The sequence below is a fragment of the Onychomys torridus genome, chromosome 23 (genome assembly GCF_903995425.1).
Source record: "Onychomys torridus chromosome 23, mOncTor1.1, whole genome shotgun sequence".
NCBI lineage: Eukaryota > Metazoa > Chordata > Mammalia > Rodentia > Cricetidae > Onychomys > Onychomys torridus.
In genome coordinates this window covers 19,507,078-19,528,384 of record NC_050465.1, presented here as the reverse complement: position 1 = coordinate 19,528,384, position 21,307 = coordinate 19,507,078, and the positions used below count along the sequence as shown (strand labels likewise).

Sequence of the window (21,307 nt, the reverse complement as noted above, 5' to 3'; positions counted from 1 at the left end):
TTATCTAGAAATAACTTCAATAAAAATCATGAATGCTTATCATAAAGAAAACTATGAAAGTTATATTGAGATATGAAATATTTGAAATGAGCTTCACGCCATGCTACAAAATGCATGTATCAGGCAGAAGATGCCAATTTGTTCTAGAGTTTTGGTGAGTTGTGGAGGACTTCTGATGCTGTCCGCCCAACGGCCTCCTCTTCCTCACTTCTCTCAGGAGAGTCTTTTCTCAGATGGACCTTCCCCATGGGTTCAGGCACACAAAAGACCGATACCACAGTTCAGGTGTAACTGACTGCCACCTACAGGTCCACCTCCCTGGAGACCATGGCCATCAAAACAAGTCTTGTCAGTACCTCAGTGATAAGCACCTGACTCATCAGATCAATGAGATAAAATAGTAAGACAAATACCTTATGCTGTTTGCTAAACTAGGGGGTAGGGGAGTATTTCTGCTGCCTATCTTTCTTACACATCACTCAGAGAATCCAGGATAAAGACAAAAACACCAACAAGATGAGCCCGAGAGAACAGTCTCAATAGTATAAGTACGTTCCCTGGATGGAACCATGCCTGGAACAACCAGGACACCTCGAGCTCCAGAATCCTCCATGACAGAGCATGTGCCTTTTCCTTTTCTTCTCTCCCACCCTCATTTTGGATTATGATCAAGTCTTAACAAATATATAATTAAAATAATAAACTTCTAAACAAATGAAACAAGTCAATAAATAAGATATAAAACAAGATCAATGACTTTAAATGGAACTATCATGTCTATGAAATTGAGATAATAACCTAATAAATACAATTAGTAAAGAATAAATTATTCAACAATTACCAGTGTAACTCCCCAAACCAGCCCCACTGAAGGAGGAAAAAAAAAAGACATGAACACATACCTAGATTTCTTTCCAGCCATTGATGCCCTTCAATCAGTTGGTCAATTAAGGCAAAATAATGTGCTGTGGCTTCATCAGGCATAACCCAGCCACCTGTCACAATCTCAAGCTGACCACTCTGCAGTAAACTGGGGGAGGGGGGGCAGATAAAGAGAGGTTATGGTAACAATGGTAACAAAGTTCCGAGGAGAAACCGAAATCCATAAACATTTAAGATCAATCTTTACAAGCAGCCTGTACTGGGGGGGAGGGGGGGGGGCGGCGGCATTTCTTTTTAAATGAGTGGCTGAGCTTCAACTCCGTCCCCCAGGGATGAAGCACCCATGGTAAAGGGTCTTGGGTGACCCTTACTTTCCCACACATGTCTTCCACGAAGGCATAATCGAAAGGCTCCTGATGTTGGGAGCGATGGGGAACAAAGTGTTCTACTTAGGCCATAGACCTGGTGTTTCCTGGAGGGCTGTCACCTCAAGGACAGTGTCTGTTTCAATATACCAGTGTCAGAAAGCGGTATTTACCTCTGTTCCCAGGACTCTGCTAAGCTAACTAAGCACACTCCTCAGCAAATGCAGTAATTAAGCGCTGAGCTGCCGTCTGCGCTCTTTTTAGGACTGGCTGGAAGCTAGACCAGTTCTGTCATTAGTTTGCTCAGTATTCCTCTGCAATAATGCCAAGCCAGATGATGACTTCTGACTGTTAATTATTAGCATTACTGTCTTTTCTTCTGTTTCTTCAGTATTACACACTGTCTATTTGAGAGGTGTGGAAGTTCAGAGAGCCAGGAAGCTTTTGTTAGTATTCATCAGGACATGACCAAAAAAAAAAAAAAAATGTGGAATTTCTAAAAGCTGCATTTATTGAAGAACACAATTAAGTTCGAGACTGCGGTACCCTCTGTCTTGTGGGCAATGGGCTTTTACTCAGGTAATGCTTTTGTATTGCCCCTTATGTCTAGTTTTGCCCCACTCCAGAGGCTGTGTGGGTCAGACCATTGGACCTCAAAGCCCAAGGGTGGTAACCTAAGATGTAAGCATGGACTGGAGTTTAATCCCTGCCCATCAAATGTGGACATGCTTTCAATTTCATTATTTCACTATCCTAATTAACACATATTTCGGAAATTTTCAGATATAATTGCTTAGAAACAAATTATTTTCTGGGCTTGACTAGACAGAAACTTCAAGTTAGTAAGAACTAAAATGAAATGAAAGGAAAAAACTATTCCAAAGATGGAGCTTTTCCTTTTCAATTTATAGCAGTTTTATTTTGCTAAAAAAGAAGTCCTATCCTACAGGCCTGAATGGTCTCCAGAGACAGTCAAGCAAGGAAAGCCTTGTACATTAAGCACAGCAGGGTGATTTCTCCAGCTGCATTTGTTAGTAGCACACCCCTTCCTTGGGAAGCCTTGGGTGCTGATGCTATTCTGAAGTCTTATCTATACACAATGATTACTATAAAGACAGCCTCTTTCCTACTAAAACATTATCAATTAATTTCACACTGCTTCTCTTCATCAACTTGGATGGTTCTGGCTACCTTGGTGTCTCAACCCAAATATAACATACCCAGAAGTGTCCAGGAGCCCCTAAGCAATTCAGCACTCCCCTGTACCTCCTTACTATATGACAACATAGGCTTTATCATAAACCAAAATTACCTGTTTATTCCTGCTGGCTGGCTGCCCCTCCCTCCCACCCACTAACAGAATGCAAGCATCAAGAGAAAGGGATTAGCATGTGCAGTTACATGCTCACCACTGAGAAATCTGCCTATGAGGAAACAGTTCGTGAGACTTTCCATTTAATATTAGTAATCAGCAAGTAGTTTAAATTAGGTCAGGCTCACATACAAAATAAATCAATAAGGATAAAGTTGGTTTTAATGGAGTTTCAATAATGTAGACATTGGTAGAAAACATGAAGAAGAGGAAATGAGGTTCATAAAAACGTATCTGTGAGAAATCGGGATATGATTGGACAGGAAGAAACAAATACTGATGAAACTGTAAAGGTGACTCGGAGGTGCCAGTGCAGGTGTTCAGTAGAGTGATGTTAATAAACGTTAGGAGAGAGGAGGGAGAAGTCACATATGAACATAAATCAATCTGGGCCAGTCCACGACAGCAGTGTTTCCAATGGTGGTGGACTGCAATGGAGAGTCAGATCAGGGAAAGTCTCCTGGATAAAAATCAGCTTCACAGACTGAAAGAAAATAAGGATGGACAGGAAGTCTTTAAAAAGAAAGTCAAACGGAGAGGCAAAGGTCAGATGGGAAGATGTAGAAGAAACGGGGAAAAAAAGAAATGTTAAAGATAAATCTGTGAAAAACATCTAGAAATGAGTCAAGAAGTAACACCTGCCCCATAGTTCATAAAAAGCATTGAAGTCACTGTAACTCTGAAGGAATAGACACATAGTGGGTCAGACGACAAAGCTGAGAAGTGGGTTGTTCAAACACTGGCATTAATATAGGCATCCGAGTGATTGGAAAAAAGAGCACAGGAGAAAGCTAAGACCATGCCATGGGAACCAGAAACTTCCTATAAAACAGTGTGCTCATACAGGCCTTTAAGAAAACCTGCCTAAGCAGGCCAAAACCAGAACAAGAGCAGGCCAGAGGTAGAACAGTTTTGGTTTATCTTAGCATAGTTCATCCAGACAAGGCAAAACACTAAGCAGAAGAAAACAGTATGAATCTTAAATATGCAGCCACGGCCTAAGTGCGGTGCCAGGCAGGATTAATCAGGTTAGCGCATTCACCTATTCCGTGGCAGCACCCATTTTCCTACTTTGTGATCCTTTGAACCATCCACAAGGATAGGAAGAACCGGATTCTAAAGCCAAGTTTCTCACGGTCAGGAAGGTCAGTCTGACACATTTTCTTACTGAAGTAGACAAAATGGCCATGCAGCCATGTTCACCTAATCACCATGATCAACAAGAACAGACGCACAAGACCAGAGTTGACAAAAGCAGCGGTGTGCACGCCTTTGAACCCAGCCCTCGGGAGGCAGAGCCGGGTGGATCTCGGTGAGTTCGAGGCCAGCCTGGGCTACAGAGTGAGTTCCAGGAAAGGCGCCAAGAGAAACCCTGTCTCAAAAAACAAAAAAAAACAAAAACAAACAAAAAAAAAAGTATCACACTTAAAATCCCTACTGTGTGTAGTCACGTGGAGGTTAATGAGACAGACTGTAACTGTACTTTCTAGACTTTAATATTAAAAAGAAAAATAATCTACAGAAACATTTACTGAAAAATACAGACATTTCTATGTACTTAGCATCCATGAAGCATTTCTGTACAAAGCAGATGCAAACAATCAGAACAACGTGTGTCTGCCACATAAAGTCTACACTTAATCTCCAATGAAAGACTCTCTGCTTCCTGTCAGACTATCCAATGAACATGTCATAATCATCACTAATAAACATGAGCTCTACAAACATCCTAAGGGGAGAATACTCATCTAGCAACTATAAAAGCCCAGCAGCTAGCCCCTACTTTCAAAACCACCAAGGCTCACCCTGCTTTTTACAAGTGTCTAGCTGCCTGGACGAAGGCATTAACCATAGCTCTACGTTAGTACTTCAATGCTAGGGGATTTCCTATGGAACGCTTAAAGAAATTACTGATCAAAAATAAGCTGAGCCGTCTGTCACCGCTCATTTTGCCCAAGACACAGATTTTACACTGAAGAATTTATTGCAATGCTCAAGAAGCTGTAAATCATTTTTAGTGAGTGTCATGTCTTCCTCCATGTAGGCTCATCAGACAGACATTTGCAATTTGGTCACACACAGAAGGATACACGCAAAGAGCTTTTCTCCCTAATGGGGAAATGGTTACAGACAACTTAGTGGCAAACAATGCATCATTTAGCAAGCTTCAAAGAATCACAAATTAATTTCACATGAGAAAATGAGATGAATTTTTAATTATACATTGGGGGAAATACGAAATAATGTAAGATGACATACTAGGTTCCATTCTTAAATACAAAATTAGTTACATGGCAAAGGGGAAAAAAAAGATGGTGTCTCCCAAAGAGTCAATTGATGCCCTGAAGACCTTTGCTAATCAGATCAGCTGATTCAAACTCATTCTGTGTGCAGTATCCAGTGGGAGACTGAGGAAGACTTGTTTTAAACCCCCAAATGATAACCCTGGATCCTTGGATTCTGTGTGCAGTATCCAGTGGGAGAATGAGGAAGACTTGTTTTAAACCCCCATATGATAACCCCTGGAACCTTGGATTTTCTAATGTTCTGGATGCCAGACTTCAGAGACAGAAAAAATTAATCATCTTCATTATTCCTTATTTCATATCAGTTTATTTCCTCCCCCAGCTTGTCATCCATGTTGTACCAGCCTAGAACATCTTCTCTTCTGACACTGGTCTAACTAGCTCTTATGAAGTCCCCATTAGCCATCACATCCCACCCAAACTTTGACAAACTCTCAAAAATTTCAGAAAAAAAAAGCTTCTCAAAAACAAACTTCATAAACTCTCAGACTCTTTCCTAGCATTTATAACTTAAATTAATCATACATCTGCATGTTTACTGTCTTTCCTAACATTTATAATTTAAACTAATCACACATCTGCATGTTTACTGTCTTTTCCTCCAAAAGAGCACAAGCTGCAGGAGGGCAGGAAGTCCGTGTGTTGAACATTGATCTCTTAGGAGTTCCTACCACCATAAAAATGTAAGAAAGGGGGACCCATAACACTTGAGGGACACAAAGAACCAGTGGCAGAGTTTTCAGAAATAGCTGAACTATACAAAAGAAAAAGAAATGTGACCTCACTCAGAAGGAAATACAAGATGAAGAGAAAAATGGCTTGCCACATCTCACTTATCAGGTTACAAAGGTCAGAAGGTTGCACAACATTCTATGACGCCGCAGGTGTGTGCAAACAGGTATTCACACATGATAACGCCAGGACTTATCCAGCCGTAGCCTGCATATGTATCCAGAGCCACTCAGAAAAGTCCGAAAGTATTAACATGAAGATAGAAGATATGCTCTGCATTAGCAAGGGACAAGAAAGAAACTACAGGGTCACCAGTTGGCAGTGGCTAAGTCCCTTTCATAAAAGACTTTCTAAAAGTTTTTCAAAATATGCGTTTCAATATGGGCATAGCGGCACACTCCTTTGATCCCAGCATTGAGAGCAGAGGCAGAAGGATCTCATGAGTTTGAGGCCAGCCTGGTCTACAAAGCAAGTGCTATACAGAGAAACTCTGTCTCAAAAAATCAAAAAACAACAACAACAAAAAAAATGTATTTCATTAATTCATCTTTTATTGCCAAGTAAGTAGTCATCTACTGTTCTTCATTTCTCTCAGGTCAATTTCTAGATCCGCTCCTCACACATAGCATATATGTTCATTTGGAAAACACTTCAGAAGTCACTCACTTTAACTTGCTACCAGTAAGCCATCGCATACTCCGGCTGCTGCACATTCTCCCTGACCTTTGCAGCCATCCACCTTTTACGGTGTAATAGTCTAGAACAGTAACTTCCGGGCACTCTACAATCTGCTCCCGCTGACCAATCTCCAGGTGTTTGAGGTGCTGTGTTCTTGCTAATCCATGGCCTGTAATCAGAGCGTTCTCCTCAGAGCCTAGACCTCTTTCCCCCATCCTCTCACATTCTCTTCTTGACTGGCCAGTTTTAGTCACCCTTTGGATTTCATCCTGAATACCACATGCTTCCAAACTCTATTGAAAACACAGTTTCTTACAATAGTGTGTTTCACTGTGCCTTGTCTGTTTACTGAGGGCTTACCTCGAGTCTTAGCACAGTAAACATCTGTTGGATGAATAACACAGTAAATAGGGGAAAGGCTTCTGAGATGAGGTAATATTTTACCTGAGGCACGGGAAAGATTAGGTATGAAATTACCCAATGCATAAAACAACAATGTGTGTATGAGGACATCAGTGCTCGGTGTGCCAGCAGTCTGGGGCCATGCCAGCCTGAGAGTTACTGAGGCATGCCTAAGGGCAGAACTTCAGATAGGAGGGATCAATCAGGGACAAAGGGAGACACCAGGGAGAAGGCTGCCCAGGAACTCAATGTCAAAGACAGGCTGCACTTTCTGACCTTGAGTGTCAATGGAGCACCTTAGAGCATGCAAGTAACATGCGAGAAAACTGTTGGTGACACAGAGGCACTCACTCTGAAGAGGCAGGGCTGGCAACAGGAAGCCACTGAGGATGGGAACGGGATGTCTCAGGCCAAGGATGCTGACAGAGCAGAACCGACAAGGATTTGGACCTAACTGGCCATGGCCCAAAGGCAGGTTGAAAAACAAGGAGCCACAAAGGTCAAGAGCACTGAGTTCGAGGCCAACAACAGCTCTCTGGTCCTTTCTCCATGCCTAGTAAGTAGGATAACAAAGAGCCTCACCAGGGTAAGTTAGAGGGCTCCGAGCCTTTAACATGCCTGGCACACAGCACACACTCAATAGGTTTTGGATCACACCAGATCATTAACCAGGGAAGATGAAGGAAGTTGAGGTTGGGCTTTAGACCCGGAAGTACTTCAAATGCTGGGCAACAACACCCTAGAGGCAGAGGCAGGCAGATCTCAATGAGCTCAAGGCCAGCCTGGTCTCACATCGAGTTCTGGGACAGCCAGGGCTACATAGAGAGACTCTGTCTCAAAACAAAACACACACACACACACACACACACACACACACACACACACACACACACACACACACACACACACACACACAGGAGTGAATGGACATCCCAAATAGAGAGAGGTGATGAAGGTGGCGGTGAGGAAGTGAGCGGAGGAAGAACTCAGAGAGACAGCTGCTTCCTGTTGGCATGCCAGGCTCCCATCTCTCTATACACAATCCAAACCTGCAACTGACTTTAAACTTCATAAGACACACTAACTTCATACTGCTCTGTAAATTTTACAGCAGCCTGTGGTTAAACACCATAAACCCAACCTGTATAAATGTGTAATAAATGAGTCGGTGTAAGAGCATTAACGGTCCATTCTTCTGGGAAAACCCAGTGTGCGTCCACCAAGTCTTGGTACTTAAGCAAATATTTCTGAGCTCAACGAAATGTTCACTTAAGTGCAAGGCTGAAGAAATATAACAAGATGCTTAAAATATTAGAGGAATAGACTATGCCTTCTCAGAAAAGTAATAAACCCACAAAATGATAAAAAATTATATAAAGTCTACACAAAGGATAGGCAACAGATATGAAATGTAATTACACACACACACACACACACACACACACACACACACACACAACCACAGTGAGGTAAGGCTGGTCATGAGCAAACACACAATGTTCCAGGTTCCAGTCACTCAGCAGTGGGTTTCTACACTCAACACTGGTCAGGACAGCAGGAGCAGATGCAGCATTAAGCCCATCCCACTGTCTCAGAGTCCAGGGAGGAACTGAACCAGGCAAAGGAAATGCGAAGGGGCAATGTTCCACAGGATCAAACATTACCCAGCTGCTTCCCATTTCCATGGATGGCAGACGTCTTGCAGCACTTAACCAATACAGCCCAAAACAGCCAGATGTGAAGCCAGAAAGGTAAACAAAACAAGTGCAGACAGAAAATTCACTGACGACTTAATGGAAGGCCGTCTCTTTGAAGCCCTCCAGATACATGTTCAAAGAGGGCACTGTGGCTATAATTGATTAAATTATTCTGAATTATAAAAAGCAATAGAAAAGCTCGATGTCGTTTGCATGGATCTCTCCTTAGTTAACTTGATTCTCAGTTTTAAAGGTTTATGAAGCTGAATGCTGCACCACTGTGCGGGTAAGAATGTGACAAGTCATTGCTAGTGGCATTCACGGGATCTGCTATGCTTCTGTTGAATTCCTGTGTCCCTTGGTTTTCTTCCGGGAACGAGGAAGGCTTTGGTGAACTCTGCTGGAATCCAGAGGCCTGTCGTACAGCAGCTAACCTCTACATTTAGGGTTAGGTATTTGAGCTGTAGCTCATCTTCATAAAGTGGGGGGGGGGGGGTCATTACACAAACATTACAGCAGGCGTCAAAAAAGTCTTATCAGCCCCACCTACTCAGAACTAATTAAGAATTTTAAATAATGGGAACAAAAATCTAAGGATATATTAAGTTTGCTATGAAATGCACAGATGTGGCCTGTTTACCAACAAGTACTCTGGGGCCCTGTTCAAGTAATAAAATAAATGCTATGGCTCTAGATCAGTAGTTCCCAACCTGTGGGTCGCCAGCCTTTCACAGGGGTTGCCTAAGACCATCAGAAAACATAGGTATTTACATTATAATTCGTAACAGCAGCAAAATTCCGGTTATGAAGTAGTCATGAAACTAGTGTTATGGCTGGGGGTCACCACCACATGAAGAACTGAATTAAAGGGCTGCAGCATTAGGAAGGTTGAGAACCACTGCTCTAGACCCACGGTCAGATGGTATAAGGGAATACAAGTGAGTATTAATAGCCAGAAGAGAATTCCAACAAACTTAAAGAAAACCAAAATTCAATTTCCTGAAACAGCTGTATGATATTTTTTATTTAGCAAAATGGCACCATCAAGTCCTTTACTTCCCAATTCCAAAGCAGCAGCTTCTATAAGATGAACTTAAGCTTGCATAAGATGAACAGACTGAGAGCTAGGCTCTAATTTGAATCCTACCCCCAATTACCATCCTCTGTTTCAAATACTGAGTTGAATCATATGACACTGGCATTTTCGCACATATCAAAAATAGCTCGATAGTAACAGTTCTGGATGGTTCCGTCTAAGAAAAGTGAACAAGCAGAAAAAAATAAAGAGATGAAAACACTCTGGGGCAGACTCAAGAAGGGGCCATGCACATGCCATGAGTTGGCAGCATTTACCAGAGCGTAGGGAAACTGGAACCCATGCTGACTACTTAGAAACTGGACAGCATCCCCTGCCGTGAATAAGGATTCTCAGAGGTCCGGTACAGCCCCTTCTGTAGAGCCAAGGACTGCATGCAAGCTTACTACTGAACCTTTCTTCCCATGCATGCTGCTGTTACCAGGTGCAATCCAAAAACCTACCACCTTGGTTTCTTATATTTCAAAAACAATTAGAAAATGGTAACTAGTGAAGGAAAATCGATTTGTTTACAGTATGTCCAGAACTAGCGAGAGAAAGCTACCACCTTCCCGGTGTTAGGGTCATAGTTCCATAGAACAGATGAACAGTGTGTGTTGATTTGTTTCTATGAAGCTGTCAGGCATGTACAGTCTCTCCCTGGAGCCTAGTTCCTCTCCAGCCCTAGGACTTCAGCCTTACCTCTCTCTCTACCCGCTGGAGAAACTGTAATTCCTAAAGGTCTGTCTTTTGAGGGTCCCAGCTTCACGGCTGGCAGCACCTTCCCTAACTTTTCCAAACACAGCAGGCAGCAAGCACAGTCCTAAAGTACCTGGACTCTGCCTGACTCACTGAGGACACACAGCCACATCTCCTAGAAAGGCAGGCCAGGCTCAGGGCTCAGAGGCTTCACCAAAGAAAAGAGAAAACTGCAGATAGAGGCATTTCTTCCCTAGGTCTGTCAACAACCCAGCACCCCAATTCCCATTTCTTCTGACCCATCTGCCAGAATCCTGACACTCGCAAACTCTTCCAGGACTCCTTTCCCCACCAAAGGAGCAAAGGGTGGACGCCATCTAGCTTTCTCATTCCTGGGGAACATTCCTGGGTACAAACAATAATGGGCAAGGCTAAACGTCCAAGCTCCATGATGGGCTGGAGGAAGATGAGGTCAGGATGGTCCTCAGGACCACGCCACAGCACAGGGAAGTACAGGCTTTGCTTGTCTGCTCCCTTCCTTTGTCAACCCTCAGCTCACTCAGGAGTCAAATATGAAAACTAATATGCTGACTACAGTCCAGATCTTACCTGACCTGTCTGGCGAAGGGCAGAATGGTGGAGAATTTGACGTCTCTGCCTGAGAGACCATTCCCCAAAACAAACTGGTGAAGTCATGCAATAAGTCATGTGATAAATACAGCAAGGAAACTGGCAAAATTTGAACAGGGAAGCAGGAGCTGTAAAGCACTTTCAACTGAATTTGCCAACAATTCCAGGTATGGGTAAACATGCTTACACTCAAGAATGAACATACACACTTAGCCTTATGGACAGTCACACGTAATTAAAGTAAAGCATTCAAAGTGAGGAAGAGGTGGACGCGATAAGAGAACTGGGGGAGGGAGGCTAGAGAAGGAGATCCGAAATGCAAGAAATGAACACAGAAATGAATATAAAGAAGCTGACTCTGGAGTCAGACAGTCGGGTTCTAAGACAAATGAGACAACAGCAGTATGCAGCTGAGGACTGCAGCACACACATGCTGAGGGCTGCAGCACAAATGCTGAGGGCTGCTGCAGCACATGCTGAGGACTGCTGCAGCACACACTGCTGAGGACGGCTGCAGCACACACATGCTGAGGACGGCTGCAGCACAAATGCTGAGGGCTGCTGCAGCACATGCTGAGGACTGCTGCAGCACACACTGCTGAGGACGGCTGCAGCACACACATGCTGAGGACTGCTGCAGCACACACAGGCTGAGGACGGCTGCAGCACACACTGCTGAGGGCTGCGGCACACACATGCTGAGGGCTGCTGCAGCACACACATGCTGAGGACGGCTGCAGCACAAATGCTGAGGGCTGCTGCAGCACATGCTGAGGACTGCTGCAGCACACACTGCTGAGGACGGCTGCAGCACACACATGCTGAGGACTGCTGCAGCACACACAGGCTGAGGACGGCTGCAGCACACACTGCTGAGGGCTGCGGCACACACATGCTGAGGGCTGCTGCAGCACACACATGCTGAGGGCTGCTGCAGCACACACATGCTGAGGGCTGTGGCACACACATGCTGAGGGCTGCTGCAGCACACACATGCTGAGGGCTGTGGCACACACATGCTGAGGACTGCTGCAGCACACACATGCTGAGGGCTGTGGCACACACATGCTGAGGACGGCTGTGGCACACACATGCTGAGGACTGCTGCGGCACACACATGCTGAGGGCTGCTGCAGCACACACATGCTGAGGGCTGTGGCACACACATGCTGAGGACTGCTGCAGCACACACATGCTGAGGGCTGTGGCACACACATGCTGAGGACTGCTGCAGCACACACATGCTGAGGACTGCTGCAGCACACACATGCTGAGGACTGCTGCAGCACACACTGCTGAGGATGGCTGCAGCACACACTGCTGAGGACGGCTGCAACACACACATGCTGAGGACGGCTGCAGCACACACATGCTGAGGACTGCGGCACACACATGCTGAGGGCTGCTGCAGCACACACATGCTGAGGACTGCTGCAGCACACACTGCTGAGGATGGCTGCAGCACACACTGCTGAGGACGGCTGCAGCACACACATGCTGAGGACGGCTGCAGCACACACATGCTGAGGGCTGTGGCACACACATGCTGAGGACTGCTGCGGCACACACATGCTGAGGACGGCTGCAGCACACACATGCTGAGGACGGCTGCAGCACACACATACTGAGGACTGCGGCACACACATGATGAAGAAGTTGAGCTACTGATGGAAAACAATGAACAGTTACATGCATCTAGGCAGGTAACTTGTTGAGAACTTAGAATTCCATGTTTTTAAATACTAAAAAGCATCGAGCACATGGTAAAAAAGAAAATCCTCAATGAAGCATTATATAAGCAAGCTTTTTAAAGACAGAGCAGAAACATAAATTTATAATTAACTTCCTATTAAAAGATGAATACTTTCAAGATGACTTCAGAACTAACAGTTACATAAAGTGTCCAAGAAAAATAGTCCAAGTAGAAACTAAAAGTTATAAAAATAAGAACCACTAATATTTACTAGGAATTTTTAGTAGTCTCTATCAGGCTAGGGATGTCTATGGGTGTTTAGCAGAGGGTTTTTTGGCATGTGAGAAGCCCTGGGTTTGATTCTCAGCACTGCAAAAATAATATATAAAATATGTTAAGCATGATATTTATATTAATTCAATCCTCATGAAAATCCAACAGAATAGGCCCAGTGTCAACTCCAGTGAGTTTGGCAAATTCACTAGAGCTCAGAAAAATTAAGTAACTTGCCCAAAAGTAATAAAAAACTGTCAGGATTTGAACCCAGGCAGCCTGGCCACCGTACTCAGCCCTCCCACACCTACCATTGCAAACTGCCCTTACAATAAAAGAACAACAAAGTGGCAGTGACAGCAACACTGGTCATTTAAAAGAAAACCAATTCTTCAGTGCTCGAAGAGATGACGGCATCTTATGAAAAGGAATCAACAGCCTGGGAGTGCCCAGAGCTTTTTAATTCCTGCCCTACACCTGATTTCAGGACTGCCTGGTGGGTGGGTGGGTGGGTGGGTGGATAGATGTGTGGGTCGGTGGGTGGATGGACAGATGGACAGATGGACGGGTGGATGGATGGATGGATGGAGGGGGGAGGGGGGAGGGGGGAGGGAGGGAGGGGGGAGGGGTGGGTGGATGGGTGGATGGATGGATAGACAAGTGAGCAAAAGGACAAGCAAACAAAGGAGTCCAAAGGAAGCTGGCGAGGAAAGAGTAGCAAGAACTACTGTCAGTTCTGCTACGAATACTCGCTTTAGAAATGAAAATTTGGGCCAAAGAGATGGTCCAATGTGTAAAGGTGCTTACTATCGAGGCTGGTGACCTAAGTTCATTCTCCAGGGACTGTGGTGGAAAGAACCAATTCCCACAGGTTGTCCTCTGACCTCTGCATGCCCACATGTGCACACAACACATAAAAAAATCAATGTAAGAAAAAATGAAATTTTGTTCCAAAGTGATGATTGATTCGATTAGTAAAAAGACTTGCTATGTCTCTGTACAATGTAGTCCCTGGGAAGCAGTAGGTGAAGGCAGATGCCTGTGCCTGGCTGAACCCAGTCCTGCAGGGCTACACATTCAGATATCAAGCAGGTCCCTCAGCTCATCATGATGTAAGTCTCATACTCACGCATGCCCTCTGCACAACTTCCAATCAGATCTCAGAAAACACACTTGCCCCAATTCCACAGTAACTAAGCTCCATCCTCTTCTTGACACCTGCATCCAGGACCACTCTCCAAATCTGACACAAAACAAGCTGAGAGACTTTCCATAACATATATGCAACTCTGAACCGACTGAACCTAGACAAGCAAGCTGGACTGGAACCTTTGTGGGTACCTTTGTGGGTCTCCTGTTCTGTGTCATTAAGGAAATTGTTGAATACTCAGCCATCTCATCCTTATCTATTTTTCCACAACCCCTGAACTTGAATTGTGCAATTTTGCATAAGGGTGATTTTTAGGAATGGGTATGTGGCACAGCAGACAACCTGACTGTCCACAAATAAAGCAATAATTATAAAACACTGACCTATTCAAACGCATTTGAAAACACTCCCCTCTTCAACACTGGTCATATATTGAAGTGAATGAACCTTGTAGAGCCCAAACTCTCAGACCACTAGATATTCAAGCTAACTATCAATAGACATAACTTGGAAAATAGCACTTCAAGTTGCAAGATAGTCTCCAATACGCTGAAGTCAAAAACAAAAATAAATGCACAAAACAAACAAACCAACAGTGAAGTACAGGGAAATACCATGTAGGAATGGGGGAGAAAAAGAGGCAACACTAGTTAGTTAAAACAGTGATAAGGGGTTGGGGATTTAGCTCAGTGGTAGCACAAGGCCCTGGGTTCAATCCTCAGCTCTGGGAAAAAAAAAAAAAAGTCTCCCCAGCCAGGTAGTGGTGGCTCACGCCTTTAATCCCAGCACTCGGGAGGCAGAGGCAGGCAGATCTTGGTGAGTTCGAAGCCAGCTTGGTCTCCAAAGCAAGTTCCAGGAAAGGCGCAAAGCTACAGAGAGAAACCCTGTCTCAAAAAACCAAAAAGCCAAAAAAAAAAACCAAAAACCAAAAAAACAGTGATAAAGGAAAGCAAGAAGCGTACTGTCGACCAGGATAGATGGACCGCCCATTTAGCACTAGTGCAAGCAGGGAAAAGGACTCATGGAAGATGAAGAGCAGAAAAGAAAAGAAGCAGGGTATGTTGTGGGTGGTTGTTTTTTTGCTTTTCCCTCTTTTGAGGGCCCTCCAACAAGCTCCCAAGTAAACACACAGAGACTTATTCTTAGTTATAAATGCCCAGCCTTATCTTGGCTTGTTTCTTGCCAGCTTTTCTTAACTTAAATTATCCCGTCTACCTTTGCCCCTTGGCCTTTCCTGTTCTCTTATTTCTGTAAATCTTACTCTTACTCTGTGACTTGCTGTGTAGCTGGGTGGCTAGCCCCTGGAGTCCTCCTCCTCTGGCTACTCCTTTCTTTCCCAGATTTCTCCTTCTATTTATTCTCTCTGCCTGCCATCCCTGCCTATTTCTCTCTCCTGCCTTGCTATTGGCCATTCAGCTCTTTATTAGACCATGAGGTGTTTTAGACAGGCACAGTAACACAGCTTCACAGAGTTCAACAAATGCAACATAAACAAAAGTAACACAACTTAAAATGATATTCTACAACAAGGGTATAATGTCCAGCAAAGATGTAAACAAACAAAAATCTTCTTAAATCTTAGTTCCTAAGAGCTATCAATAAAGCATTCACCAGTTCTATGTAATTTTATAAGAGTTCAAAATTTTTAAAAGGTACCAAAGGGTGGATAGCTATAATCTATGGATTCAAAATGCTGTTTGGTGTTCTCGAATTCTCTCCTTTCCTCTCTATGTTCAAGTGTATCTCTGTCTCTCTGTCATCTCTGTTCTCTCTCCACCCTCCACCATGTGCGAAGGAGAGAGAACATGATGTTCATCTGAAGCACTGCTAATATTTCAACTCAGAAAGTCAAGATACATTACATAACACTTTGGAATTGCAGATTGCAGATTCTCTTGTGTTAACCGCATCCTGTCAACCCTGGTTACTATGGCAGCACTTGTCTATAGAGAAGAGCGGCTTCTCCTAGGACCACGGTAGTTCCCTAGTTTATTTATTCTCCTGTCCTCAAAGCCTGTATCTCTCTGCTAGCCAACCATGTGAGACTGTTACCAGTGAGGAAAAAATGCTCTCCAATGAATATGATAGCCATCAATTCTCCTCAAATTATCTTTAAATGTTCATGTCAATCTATTAAAATCTAAAGATACTTTTTGATGAGGCAGGAAGAAACTTAAATTAATTCTAAAACCCTTTGGGAAAATTAAATTGTTACTCATTAAAAGGCTTTTCAATACAGAAAGAAAAGATTTAAACTGCCAGTTTTTGAAACATTATAAAATTCTAATAGTTTTAGACAAACGTCATCAAAATCCATGAAACAGATCAGAAAGCCCAAGCCAGTGAATATTTTAGTACACACTAAAGATGACACTTCCTGTCAGTAGAAAAAGATGGACACATTAAAACTCAGAGAAGCGAGCTGGAGAGACGGCTCTGGAGTTAAGAATACTGACTGCTCTTTCAGAGGACCTGAGTTCAATGCCTGGTACCCACATGGCAGTTCACAACTGTGTGTAACTCTCTTAGATCTGACACCCTCACACAGACACACATGTAGGCAAAACGCCAATGCACATCAAATAAAAATAAATAAATAAAAACAGCTTTAAAAAAAATACTCAGAGAAACAGCATGTGTGCAAAGGGATCAGCAGGTGGACAGCCTGGGCAGGGTTAGCCAACAGTCCTGTCATGAGAGCACAGTGACCCTGAGTGAGCCAGTGCCCTGGACTGGACAGCGGAAACCTACTTCACAGACCACAGAGAGGATTATCAGGATGACTGGCAGTACTCACAACAGCTATGATCTATCAAGAGCTACATGGGGACAGCAAACAACTAACCCCTGCCAATGCCTGACGCTTCAAATCAAATGCGCTCGGATCAGAGAGCCTCCCCAAATACCAACTTTTAAATCATTAAGTAAGGGTTTTTAAAGTGAGGGTTAAAATAAAACATTAAAGCCGTAGGTAAAAAATGAACTATTTACCTTAACTGTGGGTTGAGGAAGATCTAACTCTGGCAGCAGATGCAATCGCAAAAGAGAAAAGATTTGACTACGTAAAAAGTTGGTGTATTTATCATGAACTAATAAGAAAATAAAATCTTCAGAAGATACATCCCTACAAATCAGTTAAAAAAAAAAAAAAAAAAAAGAATATGAGCCAAGCCACCAAAACCAACTACCTTTGTATGAGAAAATTATTGGTTTAAAAAAAATGAAAACAAATTATTTTTCAGACATGTTGGCCATGGTTTAAAAACATCACATAGTTGAAAAGAGGCAGAGACAGCGACATATTATATTTAGAAAACTGGGCAATGACTCTTCTGAAAGGCCCTGAAAATAACAACTCTTTTACCTAGTGAACCCATTTCTAGGGCAGGATGAACATAAGGATTTCATAGAAAGGCTTTGCTTCCCTTTCTCAGGGACAAACTAAAATCAATGTAAACAAGATATGGACAATACTGAATTTCAGCTATTAAGCTAAAAGTTCACCTAAAAAAATACCAAAAGTTCACCTTCTAAAAATTCCACATTTGTCATGGATCTTTAATATTACTAAATTAAAAAAAGTTTTGAGACAAACCTTTTAACAGCTTCCTTCTTCGGATTATCTATGATATCCCACCATTTTGAAAGGTAAGAGATCTCAGACCACATAAACTTCCTGCTTGAGTCTTCTTTCAGCTTTAGGACCATGTTATTAAAAATATACTGAGTCTTGTCTCTAAAGTAGTCATTGAAAGTCTTCAACCAACCTAAATCAAGACACAAATACACCACAAAGGTCCAATTGATATGGCTGATTTCAACTTAGTCACATTCCATCGAATTACAATTGGATAGATACCCTTAGCTCTTTCATTCAAATAAAGCCCACATTTTAAAAGCTAACAATGTATTTAATTAATGAAATTCTCTATTGGTTGACAGGGAACTAAAAACCTAATGTCACTGAAATGATGAAATATTAAGACATTCACAAAAATTCAGACAGAAATGAAAACAAAGACCCAAAGCTTTAATAAAAGCAGTTATTTATATTTAACAATTAATTCAATTACTTGTCTCTAGGTATGGATTTTTTTTTACCCTAAATTTAAAAATCTAAATAGTACTAGCAAGCATTTTCATAATTTGGGATCAAAATTGTACCCTCTCATCATACATCTGCAATCCCCACCCATCCACTAAGTTAAAACTAAAACAAAGCAAGGTAAATCCAAACTAAGCCTTAACACTCACAGCAAAGCATAGAGTGCTTACAGAGCTGATAGGAATTCTGAACATTCTGCCAAAAACAGGCGTTTGTTCCCATCATGCAATTGTCTAGGAGCAGAAAATAACACTACATAAACAACAAACATGAACACATTAATGATTTCCCCCCAGAAAAGAACTTGGTTCCCTAATTTATCCTACTACTTCCCAAAAAACTTGGAAATTATTCCCCAAATCATTAGACTTGGGGTACAGGAAACATTCTTAACAAAAGTCACAGGTCAAGCACAGGTCTATCAGATGGATGACTAAAATGGCAAAGGTTATAATCCACATGGCCACCAATTGCACAGACTGGTTACTGACATAGTGGACCCTGTGGAGGATGATTTGTTCTCATGTGAAAAATCTTAAAAGGAGGAGAGCTACTACTCTGAACTACTGTTCAACTGCTACCAAAATTCATACATTCAAGAGACCTGCAGGTTAGTGAGTCCAAACAGCACTTCTGTTTGCCTATGATTAACTTAACAGCCTTTAACTATGAGGAATTTAACAGCCTATAACTATGATTAACTTAACAGCTTATACTGCATTTGCCAGTGGGGGAAAAAAAAGAAAAAAAAAAGCATTGATGAGGAAGTACATAGAATATGCTTGTTTAAACAGTGTATTCTGAAACAGACGTGTCTGGAAAGGGTCATGTAGCTGTGACAATTTCTCCCAGTTGCTGGGCACCTGCAATATTCAGTTATGACACTAAGAGCCCAATGAGAATACAACATCAAATGTTTTTTGTAAGACTTTCTCAATCTAGGGCACGTTTGAGCTGGTTTGTCATCAAAGAATGCTTTCTGGATGATTTAACTTTCCTATGTTAGACTAAAAAGCCTTTGCCTTCAGCAAAACTCCAAGATCTCTTATGCAAAAGTGGTGTGCAAGGAATCCCATCATGCTTCACCAGGGCACTAACTCCAAGCCTTGCATCAGTCACAGGGCCAGGACCTGTATCTAGATTCCCAGAGAGGAGCAAAGAAATGGCTATTTACCCTTTAGTGAGGATGTCCATCCCAACACTCTCCCCTTCAGTGAGGATGTCCATCCCAACATCTACACTTCAGTGAGGATGTCCATCCCAACATTCTACCCTTAAATGAAGATGTCAATCCTAACCCTCTACCCTTCAGTGAGAATGTCCATCCCAACACTCTTGCTCTTAAATGAGGATGTCCATCCCAACACTCTACCCTTAAATGAGGATGTCCATCCCAACACTCTGCTCTTAAATGAGGATGTCCATCCCAACACTCTGCTCTTAAATGAGGATGTCCATCCCAACATTCTACTCTTCAGCGAGGATGTCCATCCCAACACTCTACCCTTCAGTGAGGATGTCCATCCCAACATTCTACCCTTCAGTGAGAATGTCCATCCCAACACTCTGTTGTTAAATAAGGATGTCCATCCCAACTCTCCACTCTTAAGTGAGGATGTCCATCTCAAAACTCTACCCTTCAGTGAGGATGTCCATCCCAACATTCTACCCTTCAGTGAGGATGTCCATCCTAACACTTTACTCTTCAGTGAGGATGTCCATCCTAACACTTTACTCTTCAGTGAGGATGTCCATCCCAACACTCTTGAGTTTGAAGATGTGGGTACTCAAGACTAAGCTTGGGAGATGTAACAGAAACTCTGAAAAATAACAGAATAGTTGGCATTCTTTTTTCCCTATCAATAGCCTGGAATTGACCTTTCCCATTTGTACAGTCAAATGAGGGAAAGACACAATTAAAAAAGGCATTTCTGTGTCAGGCAAAATCCTAACTGCCCCTGCCTCAGAATGTGATTGTATTGGAGATAAGGTCTTTAAACACTTAATTGAGGTAAAATCATGTAAGGAAGGGGGATCTTAATCTCATACAATATTAGGACCCAGGCACATACAGAGAAACCTGGCAGCATAGATGAGGAAGAAGGTCATTAAAGCCAAAAGCCAAGGAGAGAGGCCAAAAACCTTGCAGTCTCTGGACTGATACGCTCACGCCATCAGTCTGCGGTGCTCTGTTACAGAGGCCAGTAGACTAGCGCAGCCTAAGAACTAATGACGTTACTGCTTTTCAAAAACTAAAGATCATACTATTTATTTATCAATTCCCATTATAATGTTTGATTTAATATTCTATGTCTACTTACAAAGCACAAAATTAAGCTAAATTCACAGATGTAAATACTAATGTACTTCTGTACCATGATCATATATGTGCAGAACAAGGACCACTAAAACTCCCCCCAAGGACTCAATTAGAATTATCATCTTTAAAATATCACATATACCTCTTGCCTGGATTTTAGCAAAGGTCAATTACTTGCCTATGGACAAAACTGAGGAACTCTCGGCAATGTAAAGCCTCCAAAACTAATTTTAAAAAAAGAAAAAGAAAAACAAACTCCCATAATCTAGCCTAAAAGTCAAAGTAAGAAGAACTTTTTTTTTTTAATCAATAGGTGAAAGACCTTTGTAAAAGTACAACTATGTAATTCCAACAGCTGGAACTTGCTACTAACAGATGATTGCATTCCAAAGACAATTTATCACAAGAGTTTTCAGAGAGAAACTACAGAGACTGATTCATCCATTCTGCCTTCAACACTTCATTTGTCTTTCAATGATCAGGCAGAAAATATGTCAAAGATATTTACGTGAGGCAAAATACAACTCAGAGATGTCAACTTAAAAGCTTTCCATAAAACTCATCTATAATTGATACTAATACCACTACAATATAGCATAATTAATGAATAAAGAACTGAGAGTTTCTTGCAGCTTTCAATATTGAGTAATATAACAGTAAATTAGCTTTTATTGCTCTTATACAATAGACTAATCAAGTATTCCCTTTTACTCTGAATTGGTTCTTTCTTCCTCTAAATTACTGTAAAAACTACAATTGCATATTAACGTGAGACCAATCAGGAAGATAATTTTTTATGAAAAGTTGCATGGGATGAATTTTTGTGATGTAAAATTATATTCCTAACTCTAGATTTAATAATCTGAGGACACTGAGTTACAAGTTGATTTACTTAAGTGGTCAATTCACTGCTTTTCTCTTTCCCTTT

The 21,307-nt window shown here is 42.3% G+C and overlaps 1 protein-coding gene across 1 annotated transcript in view; it reads right to left on the bottom strand.

Annotated features, from left to right (window-relative positions):
• The window catches only part of Man2a1 (mannosidase alpha class 2A member 1), a 160,520-nt gene that overhangs the window by 102,902 nt on the left and 36,311 nt on the right, over positions 1–21,307 (bottom strand). Inside the window, exons 4-5 of the mRNA XM_036173695.1 lie at positions 17,550–17,721; positions 903–1,030 (exon numbers count right to left, since the gene is read on the bottom strand). Coding sequence (XP_036029588.1) covers positions 903–1,030; positions 17,550–17,721 — 300 coding nt within the window. The remainder of the gene's footprint in view (positions 1–902; positions 1,031–17,549; positions 17,722–21,307) is intronic.